General features: G+C 40.6%; 1 protein-coding gene across 2 annotated transcripts in view; it reads right to left on the minus strand.

Moving 5' to 3' along the window:
- Positions 1 to 14,175, minus strand: part of FCHSD2 (FCH and double SH3 domains 2) — a 119,021-nt gene that overhangs the window by 18,246 nt on the left and 86,600 nt on the right. For both annotated transcript variants that reach the window (XM_056502889.1, XM_056502880.1), the window contains exons 10-12: positions 10,538 to 10,633; positions 1,987 to 2,103; positions 1,214 to 1,318 (exon numbers count right to left, since the gene is read on the minus strand). In XM_056502889.1, coding sequence (XP_056358864.1) covers positions 1,214 to 1,318; positions 1,987 to 2,103; positions 10,538 to 10,633 — 318 coding nt within the window. The remainder of the gene's footprint in view (positions 1 to 1,213; positions 1,319 to 1,986; positions 2,104 to 10,537; positions 10,634 to 14,175) is intronic.

Here is a 14,175-nt window from a genome sequence, read left to right on the forward strand (position 1 = left end):
ACACACTGGAAAACCAGGAGAATACATTATTTGTCTGTATTAGCTAAAACACACATCTTGGAGAAAATAATATATAAAAAACTTATTTCCTGCCACTTTCCCTCTCTCCTAAGTCACTTAAGTTCCAGACTGATTTAATTTGTACCTTTTAAAATATTCTGCTGCAAGAACTTTTTCTTTGGCAACTTCTTATCCTGATTTTATTTCTTACTGCTGCTTTTATCTTTCATCCTTACAGATTTAATCATTAACCATGTATGTACATACACAAGTATTCTGGAGGATGGTCTGTTGGAAATAATTTACTCAAAACAGGTTTTTAAACCCCTTTCTGTAAGATTTAGTTTTTAAAAAACCATATCCTGCATTTGCTTTAAAAAGGGAGCCTGCTAGTTCTCCTGCCAGGAGGAGGAATAACTTTGCTCCCTGTTTTCTAATCCCTTCTCCTATAAATCACATTCCTAATTACATCAGGTACTCTGAGGTATGAGAAGCACTTCACTGAAACAATTAGGTTTCTCCTACAGTTTTAATTAAGCAACCCACTCATCCAAAACCCAGCAGATCAGATCCTGCTGTCTGCAGTGGGGTTTTTCACTCAGTGGCCATGAAAACAGTTCACTTTTACCAACTCAACACTGGCAGCCAAGTAAGTCAATTTTTTCATGAGTCTTAACCCACAACAGGTCTCAAAAACCTCTGTAACCCTTTAAAAAAGCACCTCACAGTACAATTAGAGATACAAGGATTATTTCCAATGTTTTCCCATCAACAGTCAGATTTAGCTTGTGTATCAAAACCCACTACAACAGCATGTGGCAGTTGCTTCTAGAACCTAAAAATATGAAGATAGAGATAAAATCACCATTTTCTGGTATTAATTCCTTCAAGCTGAAGGAAATTAGTAAAAACAAAGAGATTGTTTTTCAGTCTGTTTCAGATGAAGCCCCCAAATATAGATTCTTGACCTTTGACACTGAAAAATGCAGCAAGAGGACTCAACTCTTCATCAGGAGGTGTTTTTAATATCACTCTTCAGATCTGGAGTTTCACGAAGTTCATTCAGTGATTTGCCAAATACCAAGTTTAAAAAAAAAAAAATCTTAACATTCCCTGGGTTTTGGTGCTAAAAAGACACGTTTCCACTGACCAAATGAAACAAAGATCTACCTGTGGGAAGGCAGAGAAAATGCCAGAGGGGTTTCCTCCTCACCTCAGCCTTGCGAATGCTCTCCCTGGCTTCATCAATTTTCTGCTCCAGCTCCGCTCGGGTTTGCTCGGACATCACGGGCCCGTGGCACTCCAGCTCCTCCAGGGTCTGCCAGGAACAAGGAAACACACAGTGCCAGAGACAAACACCTGTACAGCCAGGGAAGTTACTGTTCTGCTGGATGCTGGGGATCCATCCCAGGAAATAAAAGGTGACGACTCTAACGCTGCCCTCTGGCAGTGGGAAAACATTCCCTGTGTCCTGTCCCTCCATCTCTCATCCAGACTCCCTCTCCAGCTCTCCTGGAGCCCCTTTAGGCACTGCAAGGGGCTTTGAGGTCTCCCTGGAGCCTTCCCAGACATGCCAGAGCACTCTGGATGTTTTTCTCCAGCTGATGCTGTGCTCAGGGCTGGAATTGTATGCACGACCAGGAAACTGGGCAGGGTGTGGGGAAAGCACAGCATACTCCTTCATGGCTGGATTTTTTTGGGGGAAGAGCAAGAAATTTTTGTCTTTATTCTCCCTCCTAAAAGACACATTCAAAATCCAGCTGCCTGACTGCCAAACACAGCCCTTGGCTCTTCAGAGCTGAGCCACAGACACAGAAACAAATTTATCAATTCACATTTAGTTTTACATCTTCGCGTTACATTTAACAGCAATTCCCCACGGGTTTTCCTGGTGTGGAACGGCTTTAGGCACCATGTGAAGGCAGGGCATTAACTCCCTGGTGCTGCAGCAGCCCTGCCCCAAGGCTGTGCCTGCCCCAGCCCTACCCTCTGGCTGTGGACGATGTTCTTGTGCTCGCGCGCCACCCGCGTCGCCCATTTCCGCGCCTCCTTGTTCAGGCTGTGCTCCTCCGTCGTCCCCGTCTCGGATTCCAGCTGCCGGCTCTGCAACAGGGCAAAGGGACAGTCACCATGGCCCAGACCCCAGGCCAGACCTGGGTTAACCTCCAGGGTAACTCTGTGCCACGTCTATCAGCCTGGGATCTTGTTTCTTATGAAACAAGGAAGGTACGACAAGAACTTCCCGGGATGGTACCAGGCTGTGGGAAGGCAACTCCAAAAGCCAAAAGTTCACAAGAATTCAATGCCCAAAGTAAACAGGCATTATAGGAAGCAAAGATCATGGAATGGTTTGGGATGGCAGGGACTTTAAAAGCCTATCCAGTGCCACCCCTGCCATGGCAGGGACACCTTCCACCGTCCAGGGTGCTCCAAGCCCTGTCCAGCCTGGCCTTGGGCACTGCCAGGGATAAGAAGCCACAGCTTCCTTGGGCAATCTGTGCCAGGTCCTCCCCACCCTCATGCGGAACAATTCCTTCCTGAAGATGAAAGGTTTAGTGTGACCAAGGGGTTCATTCTTTGTAAATTGTGATCACACCACAAAGCCATCAAGTAATTTATTACAGCACGGCAGTTTCTGTCCAAAAATGTTTGTGTCTGCAAAACAGAGGCTGAAATTTCTCATCATATTTTTCATATTGTTCCATCATACTCCTGCTTTTGTTGTGTCAATGACAAAAAGTAAAATTGTCCCCCTCAAGAAGTTCCAACTAAAGCAAGATGAAATAGTTCTCTGGTATCTACAGGCTGAACAGATCATAAACCCTTCCCAGCATGGAATTACTGAAATCATTCCCAACCTTTCCATCATTTCCATCTGTAAGAGAGCCACAGAACCATTTGGGATGGGCTCCATCTTTGAAGATATCCAAAAGCCATCTGGATACAGTCCTGGACAACCAGCTCTGCACCAGGCAACCTCCAGAGATCCCTTCCAACCTCAACCAGTCCTTATGATTTTTTTTTTTCCTGGTCCAGTCACTGCAATCCACACCCCCTCCTTGCATTCCTTTTTATCACAAGTCCTGACATAATCCTGCCCAGCCTTTGTGATCAACCAAAAAAAAAAAAAAATCCCTTATAAACTCTGACTCAAGAAGAGAGAATACACACAGAGCTGTTGAAGTGTGAAGGAAATGCCTGTGTCACAAATTTCTCACTCTGTATAGCTCAAAAGACCCCATTTTTCTTCACCAGGTGCAGAGAAAAGGCCCAAGAGGATGAAAAGGTTGTTTAGGCTGGAGAAATCCAAGGTTAGCCATCAGGAAAGGGTAAGAGAGCAAAAAGAAATGGAATTATTTTCAGGGTAGCTGGGAAGCCTCCAGCTGTTGCAAAAGAAGAGATGCAATTATCAGGTATTTCAGCAGGAGAAGGGGAATGATTTGTGTCAAGGAAGGATGACAGCTTAATCATCTACACCAGCATTTGGCACTGAAGTCACTCTGAAAACAAGATCTTTCTGGCCTTTAGATCACACTGTCCTCATGGAAGAAACAAAAAACACTAACTTTGGTTGATAGCCTATCAGGGGATACAACTGAAGAAGAGGCAAAATTGGTTCAGCTCACTACTTGTTCAGTGAAGCTCCTTGCCAAAATTGAACCTGGCCTTTATTCTGAGGGTCTGAAATGCCCAGCCAGTGCTGTTTTCCAAGCACAGGGAATTGTCAGACAAGGTGAGGAGCAGCCCAGAAGAGGAAGAGGAGAGATACAGGCTGGAATGATCAGCTAGGAAAGTGAAAATTCAGGTGAGGCTCTCTCCATACCCTGCATTTAATCAGTAAATTGGCTTTTATTGAGGTGGATTTAGAGAATCATATTCCTTCATTACTGACTTCTTTAATTACCTCTGCATTGCTACTGCATTGTAAACCTGAAGAAGACAACACATGGATTTATTTAGGTACATCCAATCTTTGAGATAACATTTCACCTCAGTTTTTTTCCCAGTTTATCATAAAACTTCTTCCACAGCTTCCACCTGAGCAGAATCTTTGACATTCCCTATGAAACTGTGAGAGTGAAAACAGCCCATAACATATTTTTTGTGTTCCCACTGCTCTTGCTCCTACTCAGCAGCTCATTTTCATATGGAAAGAATCCAGACTTTTCAGTCACTTGATAATTTTCTCCATTACCCCAAATGTGATTTTGGGTTTTAGTCTATTTATCAAAAGCACTTGACCAGAAAAATGAATGTGGACTTTGTGGCCACCCTTGAAGGCCTACTAAAAAACAAAGGAATTTTGGAGGATCAGACTTGTATTAGTTATTTATAAAGCAGTGTTGCACCCAGGCAGACCTCACCATTGCTTAAAGGTCTAAAAATAAAACACAATAAAAATGCAGCAATGAAAAGCCTTAATTCTGCACCCTGAGGGAAAGACAGACTGGTCAGAACACTGAGAAAATGAAAATCAGTAAAATGGGTGAGAAGAAAAGAGCTAAACCAGATTCATCTGCTGTGGACATAAATTGTATGGAAGAAGGTGGAGCAGCTGAAGGGTCTGATCCTGACCTGATCTATTCCATGAAGCTGAAGAGTTTTCAGGACTGGAACCTGGTGGTGCCAAGATGTCCAATGGCTCAATTTAACCTCTTCCAAAAAGAGGGAAACCAAAGCCACTCTCCATGGCCAAGGAATGAAGGGAGAGCCAAAAAACCTGAGCTAAACATAGATGGACACTCTGCTGCTGCCTCAGGGCTTGGGTTACAATGAAAACAGTGTTTAGTGCTAAAAATTCGATCAGTAAACCAACAGAAAGTTCTGGATGGCTCCAAGCAGCTAAAAAAGCTCAGGGGTAGCAATGCTGTTTCTTAAATTAACAAAAGCATTCGAGGCTGCAGACAAATGTCACTTCTCCATTTTGGGCTGAAATGTTGGTGCAGGTGCAGGATTTGCCTCCCAACAGCCCAAACTCAGCCTGTATTCTTATTTATCCAGTTATATCTGGATGCAGAGGGCACAGCACTGTCTTGAAAGCAAAAAAAAAAACAAAACCAAAAAAACCACAGTGGCTCTTGAGCCTCAAAGTTCCTTATTTTTGTGGCAAGGCAAAAGGCAGGGAAGGTTTATTGCATGCAAAGCACTGACATCAAACACATCTAAAAACAAGGCATTTCTTTGAAAAAGAGGTGAAAACAAGAACTTTCCATGCCAAGGCTGCAGAGCAACACTCTGGGGAGGAGGAAGGAACACACATGACATTTTTCACACAGCTCATTGCTAAACTCAGCAGTTCTGAGAAAATCATGAGCCAACTTTGGGGCTCCTTTTAGTCTGTTATTGCTGAACTCATTTAATTTTAATTTAGCCAAGAGTGAGCTGGGGCTGACTCATACTTCAGTCAATTTCCAACATTTCAAATTGGACACTCCTCATCCTTAAAAATTAAATTTTTTTGCATCAAGGGTTTTTCCCCCCTCAGAATAACAAAAAAGGACTTAAATCCACAATTATTATTATCACATATATGCTACAATAAGGCTAAATCCAAATCAATCTATTATTGCTGTTTTTAAACTAACATTTATGATTATATTATTAATTCTAGAAAATATTACATTAATGTAATAAATTGATGAGGGGGATGTAGAAGGAAGAAGAACATCAGCTGGAAAGGGATGTTTTGGTTTGGTTTGTTTGTTTTGGGGTTTTTGTTTTCATTTGGGTTTTGGCATGTTTTTGTTTTTGTTTTTGAAGTCTAGAATCTCAAAAGTATTGATTTTTATTAAGTATCACTGATCAACACAGCTTTGCTATTCCTAGGCCTTAATGTTTCTGTATTATAAACTTCTGTTGTACATAAGAGATGAAAAATAAAACCTTTTTTTAAAATTAATTTGAACCTTATTTTTCATTATTCTCACTGAAATTAATCTTGAAATTAGAGTGCAGAGTATTGTTGTTAATTTACTTCTATTCTCACCCCCATAATTATCCTCATTTGCCTCAGCCCTCACAGCAGCTGCATTCCCAGCCAATTTTTCCAAAAAACTATTAGAACTAGAAATCTGGAAAAATTGCCCTCTTTAGGTCACCAAAGGCAAAAAAATGGACTTTAAAAATCAAGTTTGAACCAGAAAAATGGATTTTGTAGATATTTTCAATGCAATATAAATAAATTTGTAGTTTTTAAGTGACCACTTCTTTCAAGAGCAACTTCTGTCTGATCTTCACTGTTACAAAATACTCAGAGCTTTGCTTAAACTGTGTTTCCTGATTACTAAACCCTGAAGAATTCTAATTGTGTCCTCTCTAAATTAAAATTAGGTGGTGAAAATTAAAATAAAATCAGCTAGCCAGTGAAAATTAAAACAAATTCCATTGGGTTGGGAGCCAATTTCAGCTCATTATACTTAAGAAAAAATCAGAAATGATCCTCACATTCAACGTAAGTCAAGTCCCCACTAGATCCAAAACTTTCCTTTTTCTTCAGTATCAACCTCAAATACAAATATTAGAACTCAGATCTTATTTTAAGCACAACTGGGAGGGATTAAAAAAAAAAAATCAGTTTTAGGCACAAGTCACACAAGGAAGGCAGAGCTTTGCTCACTCACACCCACTTCTCTACCTGAATGGCTGTATTTCTCCTCAAAAAGAATTCCTAAGACTGAATAAAATTAAATAATAAATACAAATAAATATATAAATTTATATTTTTATATATATAAAAATATAAATTATAATAAAGATATAATAAATATATATATATATTCTTTGTAATATATATTTAGCCTCCAAAAGGTTATACTTAAAACCAGTCTGTTCTGGAATTAAAAGGTTGATACAATTAAATAATAACTTTAATTTTTTTTTTTTTTTTTTTTTTTTTTTTTTTTTTTTTTTTTTTTAGATTTAGCTTCAATAAATTTGTACTTAAACTTGGTCTGTTCTGGTATTAAAAGTACAGACCACTGTAAATATAGAAATATGGGCCCTTTTTGTGCTTGTTTATGCAACTTCTATAAAATTCCTTCACAGAAGATGCTGAGAAATTCCAAGGTGTTTTTCTGAGAGTGAAGGGAAATTCATCTTTATTTTCACAATCTACCCATAAAACAGCCAAGTTACATGGAGAGAAACTGAAAAACTTCCCACTGAACTTCCTGAGGTGTTTTTGTGCATATTTTCACGTCAAGAAGCTGTGGCAGAAATCAGCTGGGCCACAATTTTTCTTGATGTCCTCTGAGGAAGCAGTGAATGCAAAACAGGATAAAGCCCCAAAAATGAAATATCAGCTTTTCAGGGCCCTTCTCCTCCCGTTCCAGGGACACTTTTGTGTCACCTGGCTCCTTGTCTCACGTGATAACCCTGGGATCAAGGAAAAAGCAGCTTTTCCAAACAGGAAACAGAGAAAAGCTGGCCAATTTCCTTTTTATTTATTTTTTTTTCCCTGTTCTCGTGGCTTATCTGTGAGCACAGGGACGTTTTCCACACACTGGATTTCTGTGGAATTAAGAAACATCCCTTTCCTCGTGGGAGGATGGGGGATGATGAAGCTGTGGAGTCTCACAGCAGCCTCTGTGGAAGACCAAGATGTGCTGACTGCATTTCCTTGGGAGGATAAAGGCATTGCAGAAAACTCTTTCCCATTCTCTACTTTGCTGTCTATAAATCCATGTTGGGAATTCATTTCTGGAGAGGATTAAAGCTTAGTTAGGAGTTGATCAATCATTTCCTTCTGAATATTTTTAAAACAAACCATTTCTTTAAGGGTAAGTGGTTTGTTTTAGGGATTTTTTGAAAACTTTCTTTTATAAAAATAAGAATTTATGTCCATCAAAATGAACCAGGACAATGAAATCACTTAAGTAATTTAATAACATGAACAAGTGGTTAAATTCAAGCTCAAACCAATTTTTTTAAAATAAAGTAAAATACCTGTTTGATGTAAAACATTTTGAAGTGGCTTTCTCTCTGTGGGCATTCAAAAGTGTACATTTTACCTAGAGAAATTGGGGTTTTGGGGATCAAAAATCCTTGAAGTTGATGGAAAATTGTTTCATTCCTTCCTTTCTTAGGAACAGACCCTTTTGCAGGCTCTGAGTGGCACATTGGGATCATTTTGAAAGCAAGCTGGAGGATTGCACAGAAATCTTGGTAACAGATCTTCTCTTATAAAGCAGAACTTGGGGATGGACCATGTAAAAGTGGAATTTACACCAGAATTCTGATCTCTCCATTCAGAGCCCCATATCCAAATTGTTTATAACATTCTTCCTTACTACAGCCCTCATAACTTCATTCCAGCAATACTGAAATTCTCCAAATTTTGAGCCTAGTCCCAGTGGATCAGCCTGAAAAGAGCCCACAACTTGTTCTTGGAATAGGCTAATATTAAACTTTTGATGAGATGTATTTATGACTCTACTTCTTTCTTTCAATCCTTGGTGTGAAAATTATCATGCACAACCCACAGAAAATAAAAGCCAACTGAGAAATCTCTGCAAAACCTCTAGAAACAGAACATGTGGCAAAAGAATGCTTGGTAATGGTTCTCCTGCAATTAAATGTTGCTCCTCCAATTAGAAAACACCCAATTTCTGACCAATTCAAAAGCCTGAGCAACAGCCTGCATTTTCTTGTACTTTTTGATTGAAAATGGAATTGCCCAGGTAGGATCCTATTAGCTGAGCAGAATTACATGGATCATAAAGAAGCATAATTTAATTATTATGGGGAAAACTGATTACAGCAGATTGAAAAGCTGCAGTGCACTGAGGAAATGCAGGAATTGTGCAGCCCAAGTGGGTTAGCCAAGCAAAGGAGTGAAGAACTGGGGCATGAAGGACCCATTCATTGCTTCCTGAAAGTTCCTGGAGTGAGGCAGCACCAGCAGCACACGTGGACCCTGTGAGCCCACAAAAATACCAGAGCACAGAATCCTGGCACTTCTCACACTGAAGAGTTTAATGGGAGTGACTTCCAGCTCTGCTGGCCATGGGGATGGCCCTCTGGAAAAAGAGCCAAATTCAACCAGCAGCAGGGCTGCATTTCATCAGTGCACACTCACAGCCTGCAGCTGTCAGACAACCTTTCCCTCACAGAGGAGCAGCAGCCAGTTACACACAGCACTTTCTTCAGCTGTGAAATTTTAATTCATGCCCCAGCAGATTAGAATATCAATTACAAACCCCATGCAAGAACACAGGAGAAGTGTGAAGCTGCCCCCCACGAATAACACCCTTAAATTGATTTTTCCTCCTTCAAGTCTCATTGTGAAAAAAGCTCTTTGTTTGTTTTTTTTCCCCCCTTTTCTGTTTTATATATATAGAGATTGTGCATTCTGTTGCCACCTCTCCAGAGTGTAAACTCAGCATCCCACATGCACAGGGATAACACAGGGCTGACCAGAACACCCCAGGTACCTCTGCTATGGTCATTCTCATAGCACTGACAGGTGAGGGCTCAATCTCCACCAGCTGAACTGCATTAAAACTCTGGATGCAGGGAGTGCACAGGGAGGAGAACACAGCAGCAAAGGTTAGAGAGGCAGAGCAAAGACTCAGATTCTACTCACTGTTAGCAAGAACAACCATAAATTTATCACAGAATATCCTGAGCTGGAAGGGACCTATCAGCATGATCCAATCCAACTCCAGGCCCTGCACAGACACCCCAACAGTCCCCACCCAACAGCATTGTCCAAACACTTATTTATGGGAATAACTGACTCTTTCTGGAATAAAAGTCAAAATCAGAGTTTGTTAAAAGGAGACCCAGTCAGAGATGCCAGGGTGACTGGGAAAACCACTCTTCTGCAGGTCTGAATCACCTGAGCTGCAGATCAGAACTGCCCAAGTCAGTTCAATAATGAATTCAAGTCAGAAAAAGTTTGTATGCTCTAAAGATCCATACTTATTTTAAACAGCTGTTTCTTAAAATAACATCAGTAATGTCAATGGGACATCAAGAATCCACTTTAATCAAGGTGCTGTTTGGAAATGCACTTACATACTCTGATTCACTCACTTTTAATGTCATTAATCATTGCTCTGGAAGCAACACAGAAACCAAGATAAGATTTTTTGATATTATTTTGGAATGCAGTGATTGAACAGCATTATTTTTAGTAACTTTCTGTATGTATCTCTAAGTATTCCTTGAGCAATTCAGGTGTGTAGGGACACTTTATTTGGCACAGTTGTAGCCCAATATTAGTGAATACTACAAGCAGGATTAAAAGGCAACAAAATTTACCAGGAATTAGGTTGAAAGCAGTGAGACAGGGGACTGTTAGTCACAATCTGAAAGCCAAAAAAGATTCTGTTCTTTTGTAGATGATGTAGAGCCTGTTTGATGATTTTTTTACCATCACCCACCTCCTGCAACCAGGCCACTCTCCCTTTCTTTCCCAAAAATACAGCACGAGGTTAAAGCAGACTGGGATAGCAGTGATTCTCTTCCCCATTTATAACAATTGCTTTAAAATAGAGCAAGAGCAAGTAACTGCAGGGATTCCCAGGGCTCTTACAGTGTCACTGTCACTGGGCTGGAACTGGAAGGGCTGAGGTTTGTGGAACACTGAGTTCTCCTGTAAGAACAGCTGCAGATTGTAATCCCGCACCACCTGAGGAAAGAAAAAGGTTTGTTTAGTTTCTTTAGAAAAACCTTTGTTTTGTGAACTGAAAAACAGCTGCAGAGCAAAACCAGCACAGTTCCCAACTGAGATTAAACCTGCAGCAGAAACTTGGGTGCACCAGCAGGGAATTGAGGACTGAGCTGCTCAGAGGAACTGGCAGGACACACAGTGGGTGACAGGGATCTAAAATATCTCTGCCATTTACCTACAAAATGGGGAAAAAACACCAACTATTAACAGATACCCTCTGTCACTGCCATAAATATTTTTCCCTCCTCTTGTGGGTAATTTCCTGTGCACTGATCTTTCTTAAGATGAAAAGTCTTAATTTGGCAGAAATTATTAGTTGTGGGAGCTGAAAAGATTATTTGGAATAATGCATCCAAAATCAGTTACAAACTTCATCTCTCTATGAAATTGCTTTCAGAGAAAACTCTCCAAGCTTGCATTTTGCTGAAGCAAAACCCCTTCAGCTCTCAAATTTGTTTAATGATACGTTTCAGACAGCATGACACAGATCCCTAAACAAACCTCTTATGTCACAATTTACACAGATTTACAAAGAAATACCCAGTGATTGCAAGATGAAAAAATAGGATCACTGGTTGAAGAACTCTTACAGAGCATTCATTGCCTCAATTGATGAAAATGCATCAAAATTATATCAATTTATTACCAAACTGGGGGTTTACATGTACAAAGGAGATAATAAAGATGGTATTTATCCAGAAATAGCAGCATTGTGCATGACCAAGAACTCTGTGCTGTGTGGACAATGGGAAATAAAACTTATTCTCTAATACAGCAAAATGTTGATGCTTGTGTTGCTGAAATACTGAACTGTAAAAAATTAATCTCCAGTTAAAGAAAGTAAATAGTCCTCCAGGGCCAATAATACACTCATCTAAACCAGGAAAGTACATAATTACTGCTCCAATTTGAGCAGTTGAACATAAACACACTCAAATGGGGAGAAAACAGACAAGGATTTGCATCACGAATTCCCAGAAATAGAAATCCAGAAAAGACTAAAGAAGGAAACATCTGCAGCTTCAGATGGCATAAAAACCATTTTATTTAACCAGCTATTCCACTGAATTGTCCCTTAGATCCATGTGAACACTGACCATGGCACACAACTCTGGGCCACACCAAATATGTGGAGCTCTTTTAACTTCAATTAGGGGGAAAAAAACCAACAAATGAAGTTACTGAGGATGTGAAAACCTACACAGATGTTTTAATGTGCTTTCCCCACAGAAATCTGACTCCCAAGCAACTCAGTTCAAAGTGAAAACTCATTTTTCCAACAGCACTCCTAGGAGATTTTCCCTCAAAGCCACAATAAGTGGTTAAAAATGAAAACAACTGTTATCAGAAAAAGAGGCTTGGGAGAATGTGCAAGCCCAGCACATTTGTGCAAATCCTGCATTTGCACAAAATACTGGACAGTTGATAAAAAGAGAATAAAAAGACTCCAAAGCAACACTGTATCTTTGGGATTAAGCTGCAACTTTTCCAAATAGATTTCCTGTTATTCAGTGTATAAATCAATGTTCTTACACAGTTTATTTCTGAAGTCAGTATCAATTGACAGGTTAAAAAAGACCTGAAATCAAACATTAAATATATCCCATATGCAGAAACAAGGCACAGTCAGAGATGTGCATGAAGGAATTGCAGCAAATGTTCCAAAAAAAAAAAAAAAATCAGCTTTTTTTCCAAAACACAAGTGCAAGAAGTACAAGTCTTCACTAAGACTGTTCAAGGGAAAAGAAAGTTAAATTGCATATTCAGAGAATGACAGTTCCAGACTGGTTTGGGTGGAAGGGAGCTGGAAAATCATCCCATCCCACCCCTGCCATGGCAGGGACCCCTCCCACTGTCCCAGCTGCTCCAGCCCCAGAGTCCAGCCTGGCCTTGGGCACTGCCAGGGATCCAGGGGCAGCCACAGCTGCTCTGGGCACCTGTGCCAGCCCTGCCCACCCTCACTGGGAGCAATTCCTTCCTAACATCCCATCTAAACTTACCCCCTCTGGAGCCAGTGCTCCCATTCCAGTGTCAGAGGAATGACCCAGGAGTAATAAAATCTCCAAAGCTCCAACAAACAACGATAAAACTATGAAAAACCTGAATTTTACACAGAAAATCTGGTTTTTAGCTGTTTCCCTCAATCTGCATCACATGAGGTGACAGCCAGCCCTGCCCATCCAAGGAGCCATCCCTGGCACTTGTGGGAAGAAACCTGTGTCCTTCTAAAGGACAAATACAACTTATTTCCATCCTGCAAACAGAAATATAACTCAGATGGAAAAGCAAAAATATTCCTCCAATGACCTGAAGTGTCTCTTCTAAGCAGAGCCTGCCAAGCTTGTACTGCAAACTAACACAGAACAGGTGAAGAAGCATTCAAAACCCTCCATAAATATTTAAAACCTTTGCTTTGATGACAAGTTTATTCCAAATTGCTAACAAATTTATTACATGTTTAACAGCTCAAGCTGCTTTTGAAAGACATGGATGGGTTTTGGTGGAGAGATTTTTTTTTTCTGGATTCTTTTTTTGGGCTGATTACTGCAACCTGGACCTGCTGTGGAAAGAAAGGATAAGGAAAGCCTGTGGAAAAATCCACCAGTCAATATATTCAGAGCAAAGCACACTTTTTCAGCAGCAAAGCAACGCCAGTTTCTCTTCTTTGCATTCCTGAAGCACAAGGAGAGAAGCAAATGCAGTTGTAGAAAGCAGTTGTAAAAGCCCTGCTCAGACCTGCCAGCTGGATCCACACTTCTGTCCCTTCTCCAGGCACTGTGCCCACAGAGGAAAGCACAAACACAACTCACACACACAGCCTGACTTGTGGAAAATCAGCCAGGCCTGGAGCTCAAACCACCCCAACCCCAGCACACTCCATGTCTGAGTCAAGGATTTCTACTCCAAGGCAGTTTAGAACTGGATCAAAATCCCAACCAGGCAGCTCTCTGAGTGTTCTGAGCACAAAGGATCTGATACAACAGTGAAAAATTAATTATGCAGGCATTATACAGAAGCCTGTCCTCCTAAAAGATTCCAAGCCAGAATTGCTGGGGAAGGTATTTGAAGCAGAATAATACACCCCAAGGTAAATTATTGAAAGTCCTTCTACAACTGAAGAAAAATTGGTATTTTGATTATTTTTACAGTTGCTGCCAAGTAAATTCAAAGCTGAGGGTGAAGCCCATTTTTCATGCCCTCACTTTAGATCTCTGAAGGTGTGAGATCACTTGCTTGGAGGTAAATAAGGAATGTGTTAAAAGAGCTTTTGCTCCACATCTGTGGTTGAATGAGCTCTGTTTCTGGGTGGGTGGGTAAGGTAAACGTATAAAGGAATATTATGACTGCACCAAAGCAGCTTTCCTGAGCTCAATGGCAATTTTTTTTTCCCTTCTTAGCCCTGCAGATGAATTATTTAAGTATCAAAATTACCCTGGAAGCGATCACGCCTCTCTCAGTCTGGCTGCTCGACAAAGCAAACAAACCACGTCTATGACAGG

This window comes from Oenanthe melanoleuca, chromosome 1 (genome assembly GCF_029582105.1).
Source record: "Oenanthe melanoleuca isolate GR-GAL-2019-014 chromosome 1, OMel1.0, whole genome shotgun sequence".
Lineage (NCBI taxonomy): Eukaryota > Metazoa > Chordata > Aves > Passeriformes > Muscicapidae > Oenanthe > Oenanthe melanoleuca.